The following is an 18159-nucleotide window of genomic DNA, read 5'->3' as shown; positions in this document are numbered from 1 at the left end:
TTAGAACAGCGTGGAATTTGTTGCCACAGGTGGCTGTTGAGGCTAGGTCCATAAGACCATTAGATATAGGAGCAGAAGTAGACCATTTGGTCCATCGAGACTTCTCCACCATTCAATCATGGGCTGATCCAATTCTTCCAGTCATCCCCACTCCCCTGTCTTCACCCCAGGCCCTTTGATGCCCTGGCTAATCAAGAACCAATCTATCTCTGCCAGTAATCAGCTTGCTGTTCTAGTGACGAGACCTTTGTGGTGGCAGGTCTCACAGCCTTCCCTTGACACACGCCCCAGGACGTGCACAGAAGCCTGGGAGCAGGAACATTGTGAGGTTGTGGGAGAGGAGGCAGAAATTCCCAGTCACTGGGCTCTAAAGTGAACACCAAGGACAGAGCGACTGGACATTGCACCAGTGAACAGGGTTCTGTTAAAGCTAGACCCAGTCCCTTGGATACAGTAACAGTTATTAATAAGAAATCTGCTGATGGTTGCAAATTCCCAGAGAGAGGGTGATGGGGGGGAAGGTGAAGTGAGGGAGGGAGGAGACAAAGAGAGGGAAGAAGGGGCCCTGGAGGTGATGGAGTTAGGGAGGGCAGAGAGGGCGCAGGGGAAGGGGTTGCGGAGGGAGGTAGGGATGGGAGGGGTGTAGATGCAGGGTTTGGTTGGATGGGGGGAGATGGAAGTGATTGTTTGGGACACCCAAAGGGAATGAGGGAGCGCTGATAGAGAGGAGGGGTAACGGAGAGAGGGAGGAAGGATGGAGAATGGGGTAGGGAGGGAGGAAGGGGACCTCAGGGGTAACGAAGAAAGGGAGGTGAGAAGTGGGAGGGAGCCTATAGTGCGGAGACGAGGGGCCGGAGGGTTGAGGTATGGAGTTGGTGGGCTGTCAGAGGGGTAGGAATGGCGAAGGAGCACAGGGTGGGTACAGTGAGTAGGTGGGTGGTTACGAGGGTCGGTGGAGTGAGGTACGGCGAATAGGTGGGTGGTTGGAGAAAGTTCCCGTTGTTGCCGCAGCTCAGGAGTGTTAATTTCTGACAAAGCGCAAAGGCACCGGGAAACCCCCCCCCACCCCGTTGACATCAGGCACGGCAGCGGCCACCTACACGTCCCCGAATGGGTCCTCGGACCGTTGCCCGGGTAACGCGGCCTAGTCCCCAGTGGTGACAGTGTGTCCGCCGCCCAGCGCACGGAATGTGGTGGCAGGGCTTCCGGTGTCTGCTACGGGCCGGAGGTGGCGGCGGCCCCGGGGAATCTGCAGTCCGTGGGGTAGCGGTCAGCGCCGTCAGGGTGAGGGGAAGTGGAAGACGGAGGAGGAGAAGGGGGTGTCTGCAGAGTGGGAGGTGGGGTAGAAGTTTGAGGTGAGGGGGTAGGGTGAAGCGGTGAGGGTGGAGAGGGGGGGTGTATGGAGAGGGGAAGGGAGGGATGGGTAAGATGAGGGGAGGGGTGATGGGTGAGGTGAGGGGTGGAGGGGAGGGAGTGGATGGGTGAAGGGAGGAGGGTGAGGGGTATAGGGGAGGGAGTGGATGGGTGAGGTGAGGGGTGGAGGGGAGGGAGTGGATGGGTGAAGGGAGGAGGGTGAGGGGTATAGGGGAGGGAGTGGATGGGTGAGGTGAGGGGTGGAGGGGAGGGAGTGGATGGGTGAAGGGAGGAGGGTGGAGGGGAGGGAGTGGATGGGTGAAGGGTGATGAGGGGTATAGGGGAGGGAGTGGATGGGTGGAGGGTGGAGGGGAGGGAGTGGATGGGTGAAGGGAGGAGGGTGAGGGGTGGAGGGGAGGGAGGAGGAGGAGAGAAGGGAGAAGGAAAGGTGGAGAAGAGTGAGGGTAAAAGAATGGGGAGGGTGGGTAGGATTGGAGTGGAATTGATGGTAACGTGGAGGGGAACTGGTCATAGGGCTCTGTGGGTCAGCATGGACTCTGGGCAAATCGATATTCTGCCATGTGGGAAGGAGACATGAATCGAAATGCTTGACCCTGGTTTCTGTGCACCTTGGGAAGTTCTGCTGATGTTCCCCCGTGGTCACTGGAGGCCCCAGGGCAGAGTGAAAAGGCTCACACACACAAAATGCTGGCGGAACTCAGCATATCGAGCAACATCTATGGAAGGGAACAAACAGTCGACATTTTGGGCCAAGGTCCTACCACAGGACTGGAAAGGAATGAGGTAGAAGCCAAAGTAACTAGGTCGATGAGTTGGAGAACAACGGAGATCACAGAGGGGGAGCAGTGAGTGAAGGTCCGACTGAACTCCCATCGGAGAGAAGTTTTAAACAATTTCAGGGTCGGCATCCCTCAAAGAGGAACAGCAAATCACAAACACAATTTGGGCTTCTTCCCCCTTCCTTTCCAGTCCTGATAAAGGGTCTCAGACCAAAGTGTGACTGTTCCCCTCCACGGATGCTGCCTGACCTGCCGTGATCATCCTGCCTTTTGTGTGTACCTCCTGTGTCTGAGGCTGATGAGGCCCTTTGTTCCCACAGGGCACGGTGATCGTCGAACGTTTGTGGCAGGTTCCCCTCTCCAAGGAAGGCAAGCCAGCCAGGCTCCACCCTAGGAGACACCGACTGTACCGCCTGGTGGAGGACACGAAACACAAGCCCCAGGACAAGCTGGAACTGTTATTGACGCAAGCTGTACCCAGTATGTAAATATCACCAGCTTCAGATTCAAATTTAGATTTATTTATCACGTGTACATTGAAACTGTAAAATGCATCGCTTGCGTTAGCAACCAACAAAATCTAGGAGTGCTCTGGGGGTGCAGCCCACACGATTCGCCACACAATCTGGCACCAACTTAACATGCCCATGGTGCTCGGCAGAACACAGTAAGCAACAAAATCGACAACAGCAAAACAAGCCCCTTTCCTCCCTCACACAGACAGTCCTCCAATTCCAGTCTCCAGCCTCCATGTTTCCAGGCTTCGCCCATTGGGTTTTGACTTCCAGACAGTGCATGGTTCTGTTCTCCCTCACTCACTCCCTCCCCCTGCCAGCTCCTCCCTCACCAATCCCACCCTCCCCCTGCCGGCTTCAGTCTTCCCATTCCCTTCCTTCCCCCTGCCGTCCCTCACTCACTACCTCCTCCCTCCCTTTCCACCCGCCGGTCCCTCACTCACTACCTCCTCCCTCCCCTCCCACAGAGTTGGGAGATCGAGGAGACACAGTCTGGGTGAAGAAGTCGATTGGTCGGAACCGACTGCTACCCCAAGGCCTCGCTGTCTACCCCTCTCCAGAGAACCGGGCTGCCTTTGAGCAGGAACGTAAGGTGGGTGCTATCCTCGTGTTTTTTATATCACTAACTGGCAAGGGCTGAGTTGTCGGTGGGAGTGGGGGTACAAAGAGGAAGTATTTATTTTAGGGTTCCAGAACCTGCAGTTTTAAAAAATTTACTGTAACTGACTAACCTGATGGCATTTAACGTCTCTTGTGATGTGACAGGTGCTTCAAGAGGGGAAGCCAGAGGAGAGGAGGCAGACACAGAGTGGAGAGAGGGTGAGTGATGTGTGACTGTAGACCCCTACCTCTCTCTGTAACCCTCTCACCACCCCTGTACCCTGCCCTGTCTCCATAATCTCGTTCAGCCCCTACACCGCTGCCTGTCTCAAACTTTTCACCCTGGAGGAGCCCTCGACATAATTTTCAAGTCTCAGGGAACCCCTGCATAAAAATTATTATATCTAGAGCTCACAATACGTAGTGTGATCAGTAAGTTGTAGACAGAATAATTCAAAAATAATTGTCAATGCTCTTTTGAGTAGAGAAGGAATTTTTAACCAACCTTTCTTGAAAAATAAAACACAGTTAAGCTTAACTTACCTTTCTTGAAATTAATCTTTCTTTCCCTTTCATAAATCTTTAAAACTCATAAGGCAAACATAATAAAATCCGAAATTCTGAATTGAATTGACTTTGTTACTTACAATCTTCATATGCGTGAGGAATAAAAATCTTTACATCTCCGTCTGAATGTGCAATTTATAGTAATTTATAATAAATATTATGTACAACAGGACAAAACTGTTGTATAACATAGAAATACAGTTGTGTCAGCATGAATTAATCAGTCTGATGGCCTGGTGGAAGAAGCTGTTTTGGAGCCTGTTGGTCCTGGCTTTTATGCTGCAGTACCACTTCCCAGATGGTAGCAGCTGGAGCAGTTTGTGGTTGGGGTGGCCCTTTTTTCACACCTGTCTTTGTAAATGTCCTGAATCATGGGAAGTTCACATCTACAGATTCGCTGGGTTGTCTGCACCACTCTCTGCAGAGTCCTGCGATTGAGGGAGGTACTGTTCCCGTACCAGGTAGTGATGTAGCCAGTCAGGATGCTCTCAAATGTGCCCCTGTAGAAAGTACTTAGGATTTGGAGGCCCATACCAAACTTTTTAAACTGTCAGAGGCAAAAGAGACACTGTTTTACCTTTCTCACCACAGAGCTGGTATGTACAGCGCGCATGAGATCCTCGGTGATGTATATGAGGGTGTACCTGTTCACCTTCTCACCCCCAGATCCATTGATGTCAATAAGGTTACCCTGTCTCCATTCATCCTGTAGTCCACAACCAGCTCCTTTGATTTTGCGATATTGAGGGAGAGGTTGTTTTCTTGAACTAGAACTTGAGGTAATCACACACGAATTTCACCTTCAACTGAAATGAGACTATTTCTATCCTTGCTCTAGATGCTTGATAAACAAGAAAAAACTTTCTCACACATGCAAGAAGTCGAAAACTGTAGCAAAATGTTCATTGTTTTCTTATGAATGGCAGGTGGTTATTCTTTCACAGAAATCTAGAACTTGTCCAGGGGCAGGTTAGTAAATCTGATCTTGAGTGCATGATCAGAGGACAGCTCACAAAGTTCTTCCTCTTCTCCCAAAGTCAAGTTCTCAGGCTGAGCAGAAGATTCAGAGAAAGGTACCCTTACCCAGTCAGTCATAGACTAGTGTTGAAAGGGACAAAAACATTTTGTTCTGCGGTTCTTCCATGTGGTTTTCAGTAAGATGCGAGACTTTCTGATATCCTTCCTCACTCTCAAGCCCAAGCTGCAGAGAAAATATTTCAAGATTTCCTTTTACAGCATGATTTTTTTTTCCAAAGATTCAGTTTCCTTTTAAATCCAAGAATCTTGTCTCTTGAAGTAAAAATATCTTCTCCAGGGCCTTGCAGAGACTGCTCCAATTGTTTCAGATGATGAAAAATGTCTGTTAAGTTGGCTAGTTTCTGTAGCCATTCTTCATCTTCAAAGCTCTCACCAAAATATTGCCTCCTATTTTCTTGAAGGTGCTCCTGCAATTCACCTTTCAGCTCAGACACCCTATTGAGGACTCTTCCTCTGCTGAGCCGCCGGATTTCTATCTGTAGCAGGAGATTGGTCTGCTCTTTGTCCAGGTTCTTACACAGTTTTATAGCTACTAAATAACTTGCTTCCTGAATTTTTTTTTTTACTGACTGACTTTATTTTTCAAAATCTGTTTGTTTTGAGATTCCAATAGTGGTTTAAAATAATCAGCACTTTTACGTGTCATGTGGTTGTGATTTGTAGTCAAGTCTCTTTTCAATTTTGCTGGAGCCATTGTTACATTTGCAAGTCATTTGCCACAGACTAGGCTCAATGGAATAGACAACTTGGATCACCAGTCCATGTAAAACCCAGTGATTATTGTAAAGACAGATGCTTTTTATGTTCATTATTGCACTAGTTCAGTGAAATGACTCAGAAGATTGTAATTCATTAAGCTTATCAGAATTGTCTGTAGGCCTCTCGAATCCTCCTTGTCCATCTCACACCTCCTCTTCAAAAATCACCACACTGGTCCATCTTTAGAATGAAAAGTTCGCTCCAATTTTCTATTCCAGCAGTGGAATTTGTTCGCTCACGTAAGTCAGTGGGCGGCAGGTAGGGGGAAGTTGGGGGAGGTAATTGGGGAATGAGAGGCTGACATCACAGCCCAAGTTCGGTTGAGTCCGGTCAATGCTGGGAAAACGCACTTTGCCTGCTGGCTGCTGATGGAGTAACTGATCTCTGCTGGTGCTCCTAATTTACTTACTTTTCTCTCCAACCTTTTGAAATACTACTGTTAGAAGGGTTATTATATTACTGTGACTACCAGCACAGCTTTGGAAGCTATTACGGGCTCAATTCCAAAGCTTACTGAGGAGCTTCAACAGTTCCGAAAAGAAAACAGCGCAGAAGTTAAACAAGTAGGTACGAAACTACAAGATATTCAAGCAATTCTAACTGAACATGATAAGAAGATAAAGGAACATAAAGATGTTATTTCTTTACTGGACGAGAGAATGGATGACAGTTGAATTATTTATTTAAAACTTCAGAAAAATTCAATTTTGGACCCGCATCAATGGATTAAATTACTTTATTTAACTCCTTTCACTAGGGTTATCACTAATTCTCATAATTCCAAACCATTTAAGCTTCAATGTGGCTGTCCGTTGAGCCCTTTGCTTTTTGATCTGGTCTTAGAATCCTTAGCCATTGCCTTTCGAGAATTTAATGATATCACTGGTATTTTAAGGAGAGATACTATTCATGAAGTCTCACTGTATGCTGATGATCTGCTGCTATTTATTTCTAATGTTCGGACTTTATTACCTCATGTGCTTTCTTTACTCTCCTGTTTTAGCCAGTTCTCAGGTTATAAGTTAAACCTACATAAAAGTGAACTTTTCCCTTTGAACAATTTCATACCAACAAATCTAACCTTCCTTTTAAAATAGTAAGAAGCCAATTTACCTAGTTAGGTGTAACAATCACTGAAAACTATAATCGTCTATTTAAAGAAAATTTTCTTACCCTATTGAATCATGTAAAAAGGATACTATTAAGTTGGTCGCCTCTTTCGTTATAGTTGATTGGTCAAATTAACTCTATCAAAATTAATATATTACCTAAATTTATATATCTTTTTCAGGCATTGCCGGTTTTTATTCCTAAATCTTTATTTGATTCTCTTGACTGTATTATATCTTCTTATATAGGGAAGAATAAGCGTTCTAGATGAAATAAAATTCATCTTCAGAAAGATAAAAAGAATGGAGGATTAGCCTTACCAAACTTTAGATTTTATTATTGGGCAGTTAATATAAGACATTTTACATTCTGTTTTTTTTTTAGAAGCTAACTGTTATTTTCTATTATTTCTCTTCTTGGATCCTCACTTCCTTTGTCTCTGAGTTAAGTTAACTGATAATCTGGTAGTTAAACACACTATGATAATTTGGATACAATTCCGAAAATACTTTGGCTTATTGAGATTTTCACTTTCGAGTCCCATTTTCTCTAATTATTTTTTTAAACCCTCTATGATTGATGTGGCTTTTAAAGAATGGGACAGATTAAGTATTAAATGCTTTCAGGACTTGTTTGTAGAGGGAAGTCTCTTTTCGTTTGAACAACTGTCAACTAAATATAGTTTACCCAAAACTCATTTTTTTTCGATACCTACAAATAAGAGATTTTTTATGGTCTCAAATAAGTACATTTCCTAAAAGTCCTGATAAGAATCTACTTCATCTAATTTTTAATTTGGAATCTTTTTATAATGGATTTATATCTAATATTTATAATATGCAGCTGGGAATGAGAAGTGTTCCTTTAGATAAAATTAAAAATCTTTGGGAACAAGATTTACAGACTTCAATCTTTGAGGAAACCTGGAATCAAATTTTTTAATTGGTTAACACTTCATCGTTGCCTGCCACTCTCTTCTACAATTTAAAGTGGTTTATGGGGCCTATATGACCAAGGATAAGTGGTCTCGTTTTTATTTAGATATATTTCCATATTGTGATAAATGTAATAATGGAGAAGCTTCACTCATTCATATGTTTTGGACATGTCCGAGTCTTGGAAAATACTGGAAAGAAGTATTTCAAACTTTCTCGATACTTTTCAAAGTAATCTTTAAACCTAATCCTTTGACCGCTTTATTTGGTCTTGTTGGAGGAGAGGATATTATTTTGGAGCCATCTGATTTGCACATTTTGGCTTTTGTGTCTCTTATGGCCAGAAGGATGCTCTTGCTTAAATGGAAAGATGCGGCCCCTCCTACTCATGCCCAATGGTTACGTGATGTGATGTCATGTTTAAATTTAGAGAAGATTCAATGTTCAATCTCTGAATCTAGTCAAGACTTTCAAACGTTGTGGGGACCTTTTCTGAATTATTTTCAAAACTTGTGATTTGCTGTTAAAGCACAGATGATGATTAATAATTTTTTTCCTTTTTTACTTTACTAATCAACTTTGGTGTTGGTAGTGGGTTAGATTTTTTTAATATAATAAAATTACTATATTTCAATGCTACAAATTAATTAACCTGTATAAATATAGGGTAAGGGGTCTTTATATGCGATGTAGTATAATGTATTGATATATATTTTTTCTTCCTGTACTCTGTATTGGAAAAGGAAAACTCACTTCATGCTGCTCAACAGCCTACTTTCCTCCCCTGCATGCAATATAGTGCTCACCAATTATCAATGGCCTCCCCTAACTCGCATCAGAAACTGAGAATGGACACAAGCAAATAAACACGGTCCTACTGCGCACTGCCATACTGGGCTGAGATTGCTAATGGGGCTGCTGTGTCACTGCCCACCACTGAGAGCACCAGTATCATGCGTTGCATGAAGTTCACAATCTCATGGAACCCCTAGCAACCTCTCAAGAAACCCTGCTCTAACCACTTTCAACCCCCACACCCTTGCTTGTCTCTGTAATCCCTTCCGGCCTCTACACCCCTCCCCGTCTCTGTAACCCCCTCCAAGCCCTACATCCCTCCCTGTCTGTGAGGCAGTGGCACTATCTAAGTGAGGGGGAGAGAGTGATTTGCGTGGCCGACATGTGAGGGATGGGAAGGTTAGCTCTGCCAAATGCTGGCACGAACTTGATGGGCTGAATGGAACTTGCATTCTCCCTACCACACTGTGCTGACCTCCTGGTCCTCTCTCCCCCAGACCCTGGAGTTCTTGAGGAATTCTCGGCTGACAGTGAGGATGAAGAACAACGTGAAGTGGGAGCTGAACAAGGAGATTGTCTGCCGCCACTTCCTCAAGGAGGTGAGCAGCTCTGTGCGGGAACTGCTGGGGTTCTGGTGCCCTCCCCTCCCTCATTCCACATCCCTCAGCTGATCGGATCCCACATCCCCTATCCGGGTCAGATCTGCGGTTTCCAGACTGCACATCCCTAGTTCTAGATACTAAAAGTTTTTACTTGAAGTGGAAAAGGCCAAGATTTTGAACGATTGTTTTGTGCCAGTCTTCACGGTGGCGGACATATTTAATGTGCCAAACGGAGATGTTATGGATCCAATGGGAGGCAAGGACATCAACATAATCGCCATCACTAAAGAGGGTAGTGATAAAGAGATTAGTGGGCCTAAAAGTGACAAGACCCCTGCTTTTGGTAGGATGCTAAAAGAAATGGCAGAAGTTTAAGGTTGTTGTGATGGGAGATTTCCTAATATTCACTGGCTTTTCCTTAGCACAAGGGGTTTAGACGAGGTGGAGTTTGTTAGGTGTGTTCAGGAAGGTTCCCTGATGCGATATGTAGATAAGTAGCGGAGAGGCTGTACTTGATGATCTGTTGGGAAATGAACCTGGTCAGGCGTCAGATCTCTCAGTGGGTAGTGACCACAACTCTATCTCCTTTACCATAGTGCTGAAGAGGGATAGGAGCAGAAAATTTGGGAAAACATTTAATTGGGGTAGAGGCAAATACGATGCTTTCTTTCTAAATCTTTTTATTATTATTAGTAATATGGATAGAATACAAATGATATATTAATAAAGAAATTACAAACATACAAATTCCATTACAGATGAAAAACAAAACATAAACAATAGTTACAATATAAATGAGTTTACCAAGACATAAACCATACAGTATATGTATGAACATGGTAGTCTAAATATTTCATAATATATGATATATAAAAAAACAGAAAAAAGAAAAAAAAATAATGCAAAATTAGCTAATCTACTAATCTAATAAATAATAACTAATAAAGAAGAAAAAAGAAGCAAAAAAAGAGAAAAAAAGGGGGCTGTTTATAATATCTCACGAGAATAAATATTCATCAAAATACGATGCTATTAAGCAGGAACGGGAGCAGACGTTCTCAGGTAAACATAAGGCAGAAATGCGGCAAACGTTCAGGGAACATTTGCATGGAGGTTTGCATAGGTATGTTCTATTGAGGCACAGAAAGGATGGTAGGGTTAAAAAACTGGTGTACAGAGGATGTAGAAAATCTTGTTAAGAAGAAAAGACAGGCTTACGAAAGATTCAAGAAACTAAATACTGTTAGACCTCTAGAAAATTACAAGGTTGCTAGGAAGGAGCTTAAGAATGGAATTAGAGCCAGAAGGGGCCATGAGAAACCCTTGGTGAGCAGGATTAAGGAAAACTGCAAGGCATTCTACAAGTATGTGAAGAGCAGGAGGATGAGCAGTGTGAGAATAGGACCAATCAGGTGTGATAGTGGAAACGTGTGCATGGAGTCAGAGGAGGTAACCGAAGTACAGTACTTAATGAATACTTTGCTTCAGTATTTACCAGGAAAAAAGACCTTAGCAATTCTGAGGATGACTTACGGCGGTCTGAAATGCTTAAGCATATAGATATTAAGAAAGAGGATGTGCTGGAGCTTTTGAAAAGTACTAAGTTAGATAAATCACCGGGACCAGGTGAGATATACCCAAGGCTACCTTGAGAAGCAAGGGAGGAGATTGCTGAGCCTCTTGAAATGATCTTTGCATCATCAATAGGGACAGAAGAAGTACCGGAGGATTGAAGGGTTGCAAATGTTGTTCCCTTATTCAAGAAAGGGAGTGTCATATAGACCAGTGAGTCTGACTTCAGTGATGGACAAGTTGTTTGAGAAGATCCTGAAAGGCAGGATTTATGAGCATTCAGAGAGACATGATCTTATTAGGGATAGTCAGCATGGCTTTGTCAAGGGCAGGTCATGCCTTATGAGCCTGATTGAATTCTTTGAGGAAATAACAAAACATATTGATGAAGGTAGAGCAGTGTATGTAGTGTATATGGATTTCAGTAAGGCACTTAATAAAGTTCCTCATGCAATTATCCTTCAGAAAGCAAGGAGGTGTGGAAACTGAGGAGACCTTGCTTTATGGATCCAGAATTGGCTTGCCCGCAGAAGGCAGAGGATCGTTGTAGATGTTTCATATTCTGCATAGTGATCGGTGACCAGTGGTGTTCTACAGGGATCTGTTCTGGTACCCCTCCTCTTTGTGATTTTTATAAATGACCTGGATGAAGATGTCGAAGGGTGGGTTAGTAAATTTGCTGATGACACAAAGGTTGAGGGTGTTGTGGATAGTGTGGACGGCTGTCAGAGGTTACAGCGGGACATCAATAGGATGCAGAACTGGGCTGAGAAGTGGCAGATGGAGTTCAACCTAGATAAGTGTGAAGTGATTCACTTTATAACCATATAACAATTACAGCATGGAAACAGGCCATTTCGGCCCTTCTAGTCCGTGCCGAACGCTTACTCTCACCTAGTCCCACTGACCCGCACTCAGCCTATAACCCTCCATTCCTTTCCTGTCCATATACCTATCCAATTTTACTTCAAATGACAATACCAAACCTGCTTCTGCCACTTCTACTGGAAGCTCGTTCCACACAGTTACCAGTCTCTGATTAAAGAAATTCCCCCTTGTGTTACCCCTAAACTTTTGCCCCTTAACTCTCAACTCATGTCCCCTTGATTGAATTTCCCCTACTCTCAATGGAAAAAGCCTATCCACGTCAACTCTATCTATCCCCCTCATAATTTTAAATACCTCTATCAAGTAACCCCTCAACCTTCTCCGCTCCAAAGACTAAAGACCTAACTTGTTCAATCTTTCCCTGTAACTTAGGTGCTGAAACCCAGGTAACATTCTAGTAAATCTTTTCTGTACTCTCTATTTTGTTGACATCTTTCCTATAATTCGGTGACCAGAACTGTACATAATACTCCAAATTCGGTCTTACCAATGCCTTGTACAATTTTAACATTACATCCCAACTCTTATACTCAATGCTCTGATTTATAAAGGCCAACAGACCAAAAGCTTTCTTCACCACCCTATCCACATGAGATTCCACCGTCAGGGAACTATGCACCATTATTCCTAGATCACTCTGTTCTACTGCATTCTTCAATGCCCTACCATTTACCATGTATGTCCTATTTGGATTATTCCTACGAAATTGTAGCACCTCACACTTCTCAGCATTAAACTCCATCTGCTATCGTTCATCCTATTCTTCCAACTGGCCTAAATCTCTCTGCAAACTTTGAAAACCTACTTCATTATCCACAACGCCACTTACCTTAGTATCATCTGCATACTTACCAATCCAATTTATCATCCCATCATCCAGATCATTAATGTATATGACATTGGACCCAGTACAGATCCCTGAGGCACACCACTAGTCACTGGCCTCCAACCTGACAAACAGTTATCCACCACTACTCTCTGGCATCTCCCATCCAGCCACTGTTCAATCCATTTTACTACCTCAATATTAATACCTAACGACTGAACCTTGTCAAAGGCCTTACTGAAGTCCATATAGGCAACATCCACTGCTTTACCCTTGTCAACTTTCCTCGTAACCTCTTCAAAAAATTCAATAAGAATTGTCAAACATGACCTTCCACGCACAAATCTATGTTGACTGTTCCTGATCAGACCCTGTCTATCCAGATAATTATATATACCATCTCTAAGAATACTTTCCATTAATTTACCCACCACTGATGTCAAACTTAAAGGCCGATAATTGCTAGGTTTACTCTTAGAACCCTTTTTAAACAATGCAATCACATGAGCAATATGCCAATCTTCCAGCACCAAAACCATTTCTAATGACATTTAAAATATTTCTGTCAGAGCCCCTGCTATTTCTACACTAACCTCCCTCAAGGTCCTAGGGAGTATCTTGTCAGGACCCGGAGATTTATCCACTTTTATATTCCTTAAAAGTGCCAGTACATCCTCCTCTTTAATCGTCATAGTTTCCATAACTTTCCTACTTGTTTCCCTTACCTTACACAATTCAATATCCTTCTCCTTAGTGAATACCGAAGAAAAGAAATTGTTCAAAATCTCCCCTATTTTGATAGGTAAAACTTGAAGACAGAATGTAATACTAATGGTAGTACTTGGCAGTGTGGAGGATCTGAGACATCTTGGGGTCTGTGTCGATAGGACACTGAAAGCTGCAGCGCAGGTTGACAGTGTTGTTAAGAAAGCATATGGTTCGTTGGCATTCATCAACTGTGGGATTGAGTTCAACTATACAAGACCTTGGTCAGACCCCACTTGAAGTACTGTGCTCAGTTCTGGTCACTTCACTACAGGAAGGATGTGAATACTATAGAGAGAGTGCAGAGGAGATTTAGAAGGGTGTTGAATGGATGGGAGAGCGTACCTTATGAGAATAGATTGAGTGAGCTCAGCCCTCTCTTGTTGGAAAGATGGAGGACGAGAGATGACCTGATAGAGGTGTATAAGATGATGAGAGGCATTGATTGTGTGGATAGCCAGAGGCTTTTTCCCAGGGCTGAAATGGCTCACGTGCAAGGGCATAGTTTTAAGGTGCTTGGAAATAGGTTCTGAGGGGATGTCAGGGGTAAGTTTTTTACATGGAGAATGGTGGGTGTGTGCAGTGCATTGCTGGTGGCAGTGGTGGAAGAGGATACAATGGGGCTTGGCTCTTGGAGAGGTACATGGAGCTTAGAAAAATAGAGGGCTATGTGGTAGGGTAATTCTAGGCAGTCTCTAGAATGGGTTATATGGTCGGCACAACATTGTGGTGGGCCTGCAATGTGCTGTAAATTTCTGTGTTCTATATGTTCTATGTTATAGTTGAGGCATTTGTGATAATTTACATAGTATTCTCTGGACTATAAGCAGATCCCAGTGAATTGAAAGACAACGGATACGATTCCAAAGTTTAAAAAGGACTTAGGCCAAAGACAGGTCTGTAGTTGGGAAATTGCTTGGAGCAATCATTAGGGAAGAAATTGACTAGAAGTGGTTCAGGCATACGTAGCATGGACTCTGGAAGGGAAAGTCACTTACTGGAGTTCTTTGAGAATATAATGAGCATACTGGATACAGTGGAACAGGTGGATGTTGTAAACTTGGATTTCCAGAAGTCGTTCAATAAGGTACTGCATAAAATTCATAAGATGAGGATACATAGAGTTGGGTTAATGTATTATCATGGATAGAGGATTGGTTAACCAATAGAAGGCAGAAAGTTGGCTTTAAATTATAAATATAAGAGATTATACAGATGTTGGAAATCCAGAGCTGGAGGAACTCCTGCACTTTCTATGTGCTACTTTGGGATAAATGGATGTTTCTATGGTTGGCAGTCAGTGGTGAGCAGTGTGTCACAGGGCCAGTGGTGAGCCCACAACTGTTCATGATATACATGAACGATTTGGAACGGGACCAGGTGTAGCATGCCCCCAAGTTGGCTGATAACAATAAATAAAGTGGAAGAGCAAATTGTGTAAAGGATGGGGAGAGATATAAATGGGTTAGGTAGGTTTGGGTTAATCGGAGTTATTGGGGGCTGCTGGTCGCTGCTTGTAGAGACAGGAGGGCCAATTCTGTGCTGTAGATTAATCAATCAATCAACAAGGGAACAGGCCCTTCTGGTCCTCCAGTAATCCCCTGATTTAACCCTAGCCTAATCTCTGCACAATTTACAATGACCTGTTAACCTATCAAACCCACGTCTTTGTACTGTGGAAGGAAACCGGAGCACCCATAGGAAACCATGTGGTCACAGGAAGAACATACAGGCAACTGTACTATGAAGCATTGTGCTAACCACTACGCTACAGTATCGTCCGATAAAATAAGATAGAGACAGGAATTTTTTTACAGATGGGCATAACCAGATGACATAGTCTCAATTTTCGGGGGAATAGATTTAGGACGGAGACTAAGGTATGGGCTCCATGGTAACTTGGCGGTTAGTGCGACCTGATTATAGCTAAGGACTTTGGAGTTTAGAGTTCAATCCTGGTGTCCACAGAAACTAGGTCATCTGGAATTCTCTTCCCAGAGAACCAGTAGAGGCTACCTCATTGAATTTTGCATATTAGGAGCTCTGAGAGCAATGGGAAAAGGCAGGAAGGTGAAGTTGAATTCTTGGTGAGATCAATCATGATCTTTTTGAATGATGAAGCAGGAGGGGCTGAACGGCCGGCTCCTGCTGTTTCTTATTTCTTATTCATTCAGCTGCAGTTAGCCCTACCACCAAAGACCAGTGTTTGTGCCGGATGAATGATGAGTATAACTCCCACCACACCCATCGCTCACCTCCCAGTGGACAGCTCATTCATTTTGGCCATATTGTGGGAGGGAGAAGTGATTGTCCATTGTAAGAGAGTCCATGGGGTTGTGCAAGTAATCGGACATCGTCAGAAGGTATCGGGGGGGTGGGTAGTGATTGTCATCAGAGGGTCTGTGGGTGGGGGAATTGATCACCTGTTGTCACAGTGTCTATGGGTGGGGGCAGAGATTGTCCAGTGTCAAAGGGTGCATGGGGTGGGGGCTTGGAGTGATTCCCATTGTTAGAGGTTTAGTGATCATCTGTAATCAGAGCATCTATGGGATTGGGGAGGACTCAGATATTGGTGGTGTGTTATGGGAAGGTGGAGGGCATTGAACCTGTGCCCCTGTTTGACCGGTACTTTCTGAATCCTCTGCATACTTAGTGCCCTTGCGACTTATTCCTCGCCTTGCAAAGAGAAGGTGGATGGGGACAGGGTTGAAAGGGCTGATCGGTTCTGCACCATGCTTTTGAGCTTGCTATGCACAGAGGACACAGTGACGCATCCTGGGCCATGATCCTGGTGGTGACTTGCTGGATGATGACCAGGGAGAGCAGACTGACGCCAGGGGGTTGACTAAACTGGGAGCTCAGTGGGTCAGACAGTGTCTGTGGAGGCAGAGAAAAGGAGCTGCAGTCTCCAGTCTCTTTTGTTTCACTGAACTTGTGTTCCTTCCTCAGCTGAACTTGTTTGTTCCGCCGGAGGCGCTGAGGATTCCTGATGAGCCCATCACCCAGTGGGGCGAGCACTGGTGTGAGGTGACGGTGAGTGACCTGAGTTTGCAAGCTGACATAGTCTCCGCTGCCCTGGTCTGCAGTGCCTTCACCTACAGCAGGGGATCCCATCCTTGTGTCAACAAGGTCTGAAACCAACTCTGTCCACACAAACCTGGGGTCAGAGAGTGACACTCCCGAGGAATGGGTTAGATACAGTGTGAAGTTCCCATCTTCACTGGGACTCAGTTCATTTTGAGGGTTAAAGAAAATATTATTTTTCATAACAGCACAGAAACAGGCCCTTTAGCCCATCTAGTACATGCCAAACCATTTAAGCTGCTCAGTCCCATAGCCCTCCAAACCGATCCATTACTTATCCAAACTTCTCTTAAATGTTGAAACCAAAATTGCATCCACATTTGAACTAGCAGCTCGTTCCACACTCTCACCACCCTCTGAGTAAAGAATTTTCCTCTCATGTTCCCTTTTCATCTTTCACTCTTAACCCATGACCTCCGTGGAAAAACCCTGTTTGCATTTACTCTGCCTATACCCCTCATAATATCTCAATCAAATCTCCCCTGAATCTTCTAGGGGAAGAAAATGTGGTCTGAAAAATTGGTAATTTGTTGATTGCATTTTGAAGAACGTTGCTAAGGTTCCACTTAACACAGGCAAGCAGAGATGGCAAAGGATTGTCTGACATGGCGTGTCACCCAAGGGGCAGTGAGCTGCTATGCTGTGGAGTCCAAAACTCCGATCTGACATCCGATGCTTGTGCCTTGTAGGTGAACGGCATCGACACTGTCCGCCTGCCCATGTCAGTGGTGAACTTCGAACTTCCCAAGACCAGGAGGTACAAGGAGTGGCTGAGTCGGCAGCAGCGGAGAAAAGAGGAATTATCAGCAGAGGGGGACAAGGAGGAGGAAGAAGAGAGCTGACCATGGCCTTGGTCTCAGGGGCACTGGCCCTTTTCTGAAGTGTTCAGGTGTTCAATGGAGTTTGCCTGGAGTTTGGTGTTAGCTGTAACACATCAGTGAGGGTCCTGCATCCTCACAGAGCCATAAACATAATAAATATTTCTTCTCGTGAATGGCCATCCATTTAGTTTCCACAGGGAGCAGCAGTTGCCTATTCCACGTGAAGGAGCGAAGGAACTCTCTTCAGGATCTGTAGTGGGTACACAAGCAAAGAAGTCACACCCACCTTGACCTGGGACCACAAGACTCCAGCTGGGAGAGGATCGCTCCCCTTTGTGTGTGTGTACATATGCTTCTGAAAGAGAGTCCCAGACAGCACCTGACTGCAGTGATGTTCTCTCTTCTACCTGCTGAGTTAAGATGAGATCAAATTGTCTTTATATTTATCACATGTACATCAAAACATAGAGATAAATACATCACTTGTATCACAGGGCAGCTCACAAGTGTTATCACGCTTCTGGCATCAATATAGCCTGCCCATAGCTGACTAACCCTAACCTGGACGCCTTTGGAATGTGGGAGGAGGCCAGTCGCGGAGAGAACTGTGAACCGCTGAACTACAGACAGCGGTAGGAATTGAACCCAGGTTGCTGGCGCTGTAATAGTGTTATGTTAATCTCTACCGTGCCATTCTTCAGCCCATTTACCAAGCTGATCAAGGTTCCTACTATAACTATCTTCACTGTCTGTTTCACCCATTAACCAATTCATGTACGTCTTTGTGTTACCGGCACTGTAAAGCCTTGCACTAACTACTATGCTGTCGTGCTACCCCAGTTCTGTATGTGCTCGGGAACTGCTGCAGACCGTCCCCCAGCCCCCACATCCACTCTCTTTCTGGGCTAACAAGCGCCAGTGAAAGACTTCCCCTCTTTTATGTGGCCCTGGTATTTCAATTCTGTCCTCTCCTGGAGCTACTCCCTTGCTGAGCACCTCCCCACCTGAGGTAACTTGGCAAACCAGCACCAGTGTAAGATACCCAACTAATAGTCCAGTGGTCCAGACTACTGACTGAAGACAGCAGTTTGCATCCCCTCATGGGGCAGTACTGCAACATAACAGCTAA

The 18159-nt window shown here is 44.5% G+C and overlaps 1 protein-coding gene across 1 annotated transcript; it reads left to right on the top strand.

Annotated features, from left to right (window-relative positions):
• The first annotated feature begins 1122 nt into the window (after window positions 1-1122).
• mrpl9 (mitochondrial ribosomal protein L9) lies at window positions 1123-17203 on the top strand. Its single transcript, XM_059980028.1, has 7 exons — window positions 1123-1284; window positions 2474-2633; window positions 3136-3260; window positions 3434-3487; window positions 8970-9071; window positions 16075-16158; window positions 16899-17203. Exons 1-7 carry the CDS (start codon window positions 1189-1191, stop codon window positions 17049-17051), a joined length of 774 nt encoding a protein of 257 aa, XP_059836011.1. The 5' UTR covers window positions 1123-1188; the 3' UTR covers window positions 17052-17203.
• Window positions 17204-18159: the final 956 nt, after the last annotated feature.

The sequence above is a fragment of the Hypanus sabinus genome, chromosome 9 (assembly GCF_030144855.1).
Source record: "Hypanus sabinus isolate sHypSab1 chromosome 9, sHypSab1.hap1, whole genome shotgun sequence".
NCBI classification, from domain to species: domain Eukaryota; kingdom Metazoa; phylum Chordata; class Chondrichthyes; order Myliobatiformes; family Dasyatidae; genus Hypanus; species Hypanus sabinus.
The sequence above is the reverse complement of the archived record's forward strand: the minus strand, read 5'-3'. Positions and strand labels throughout refer to the sequence as shown.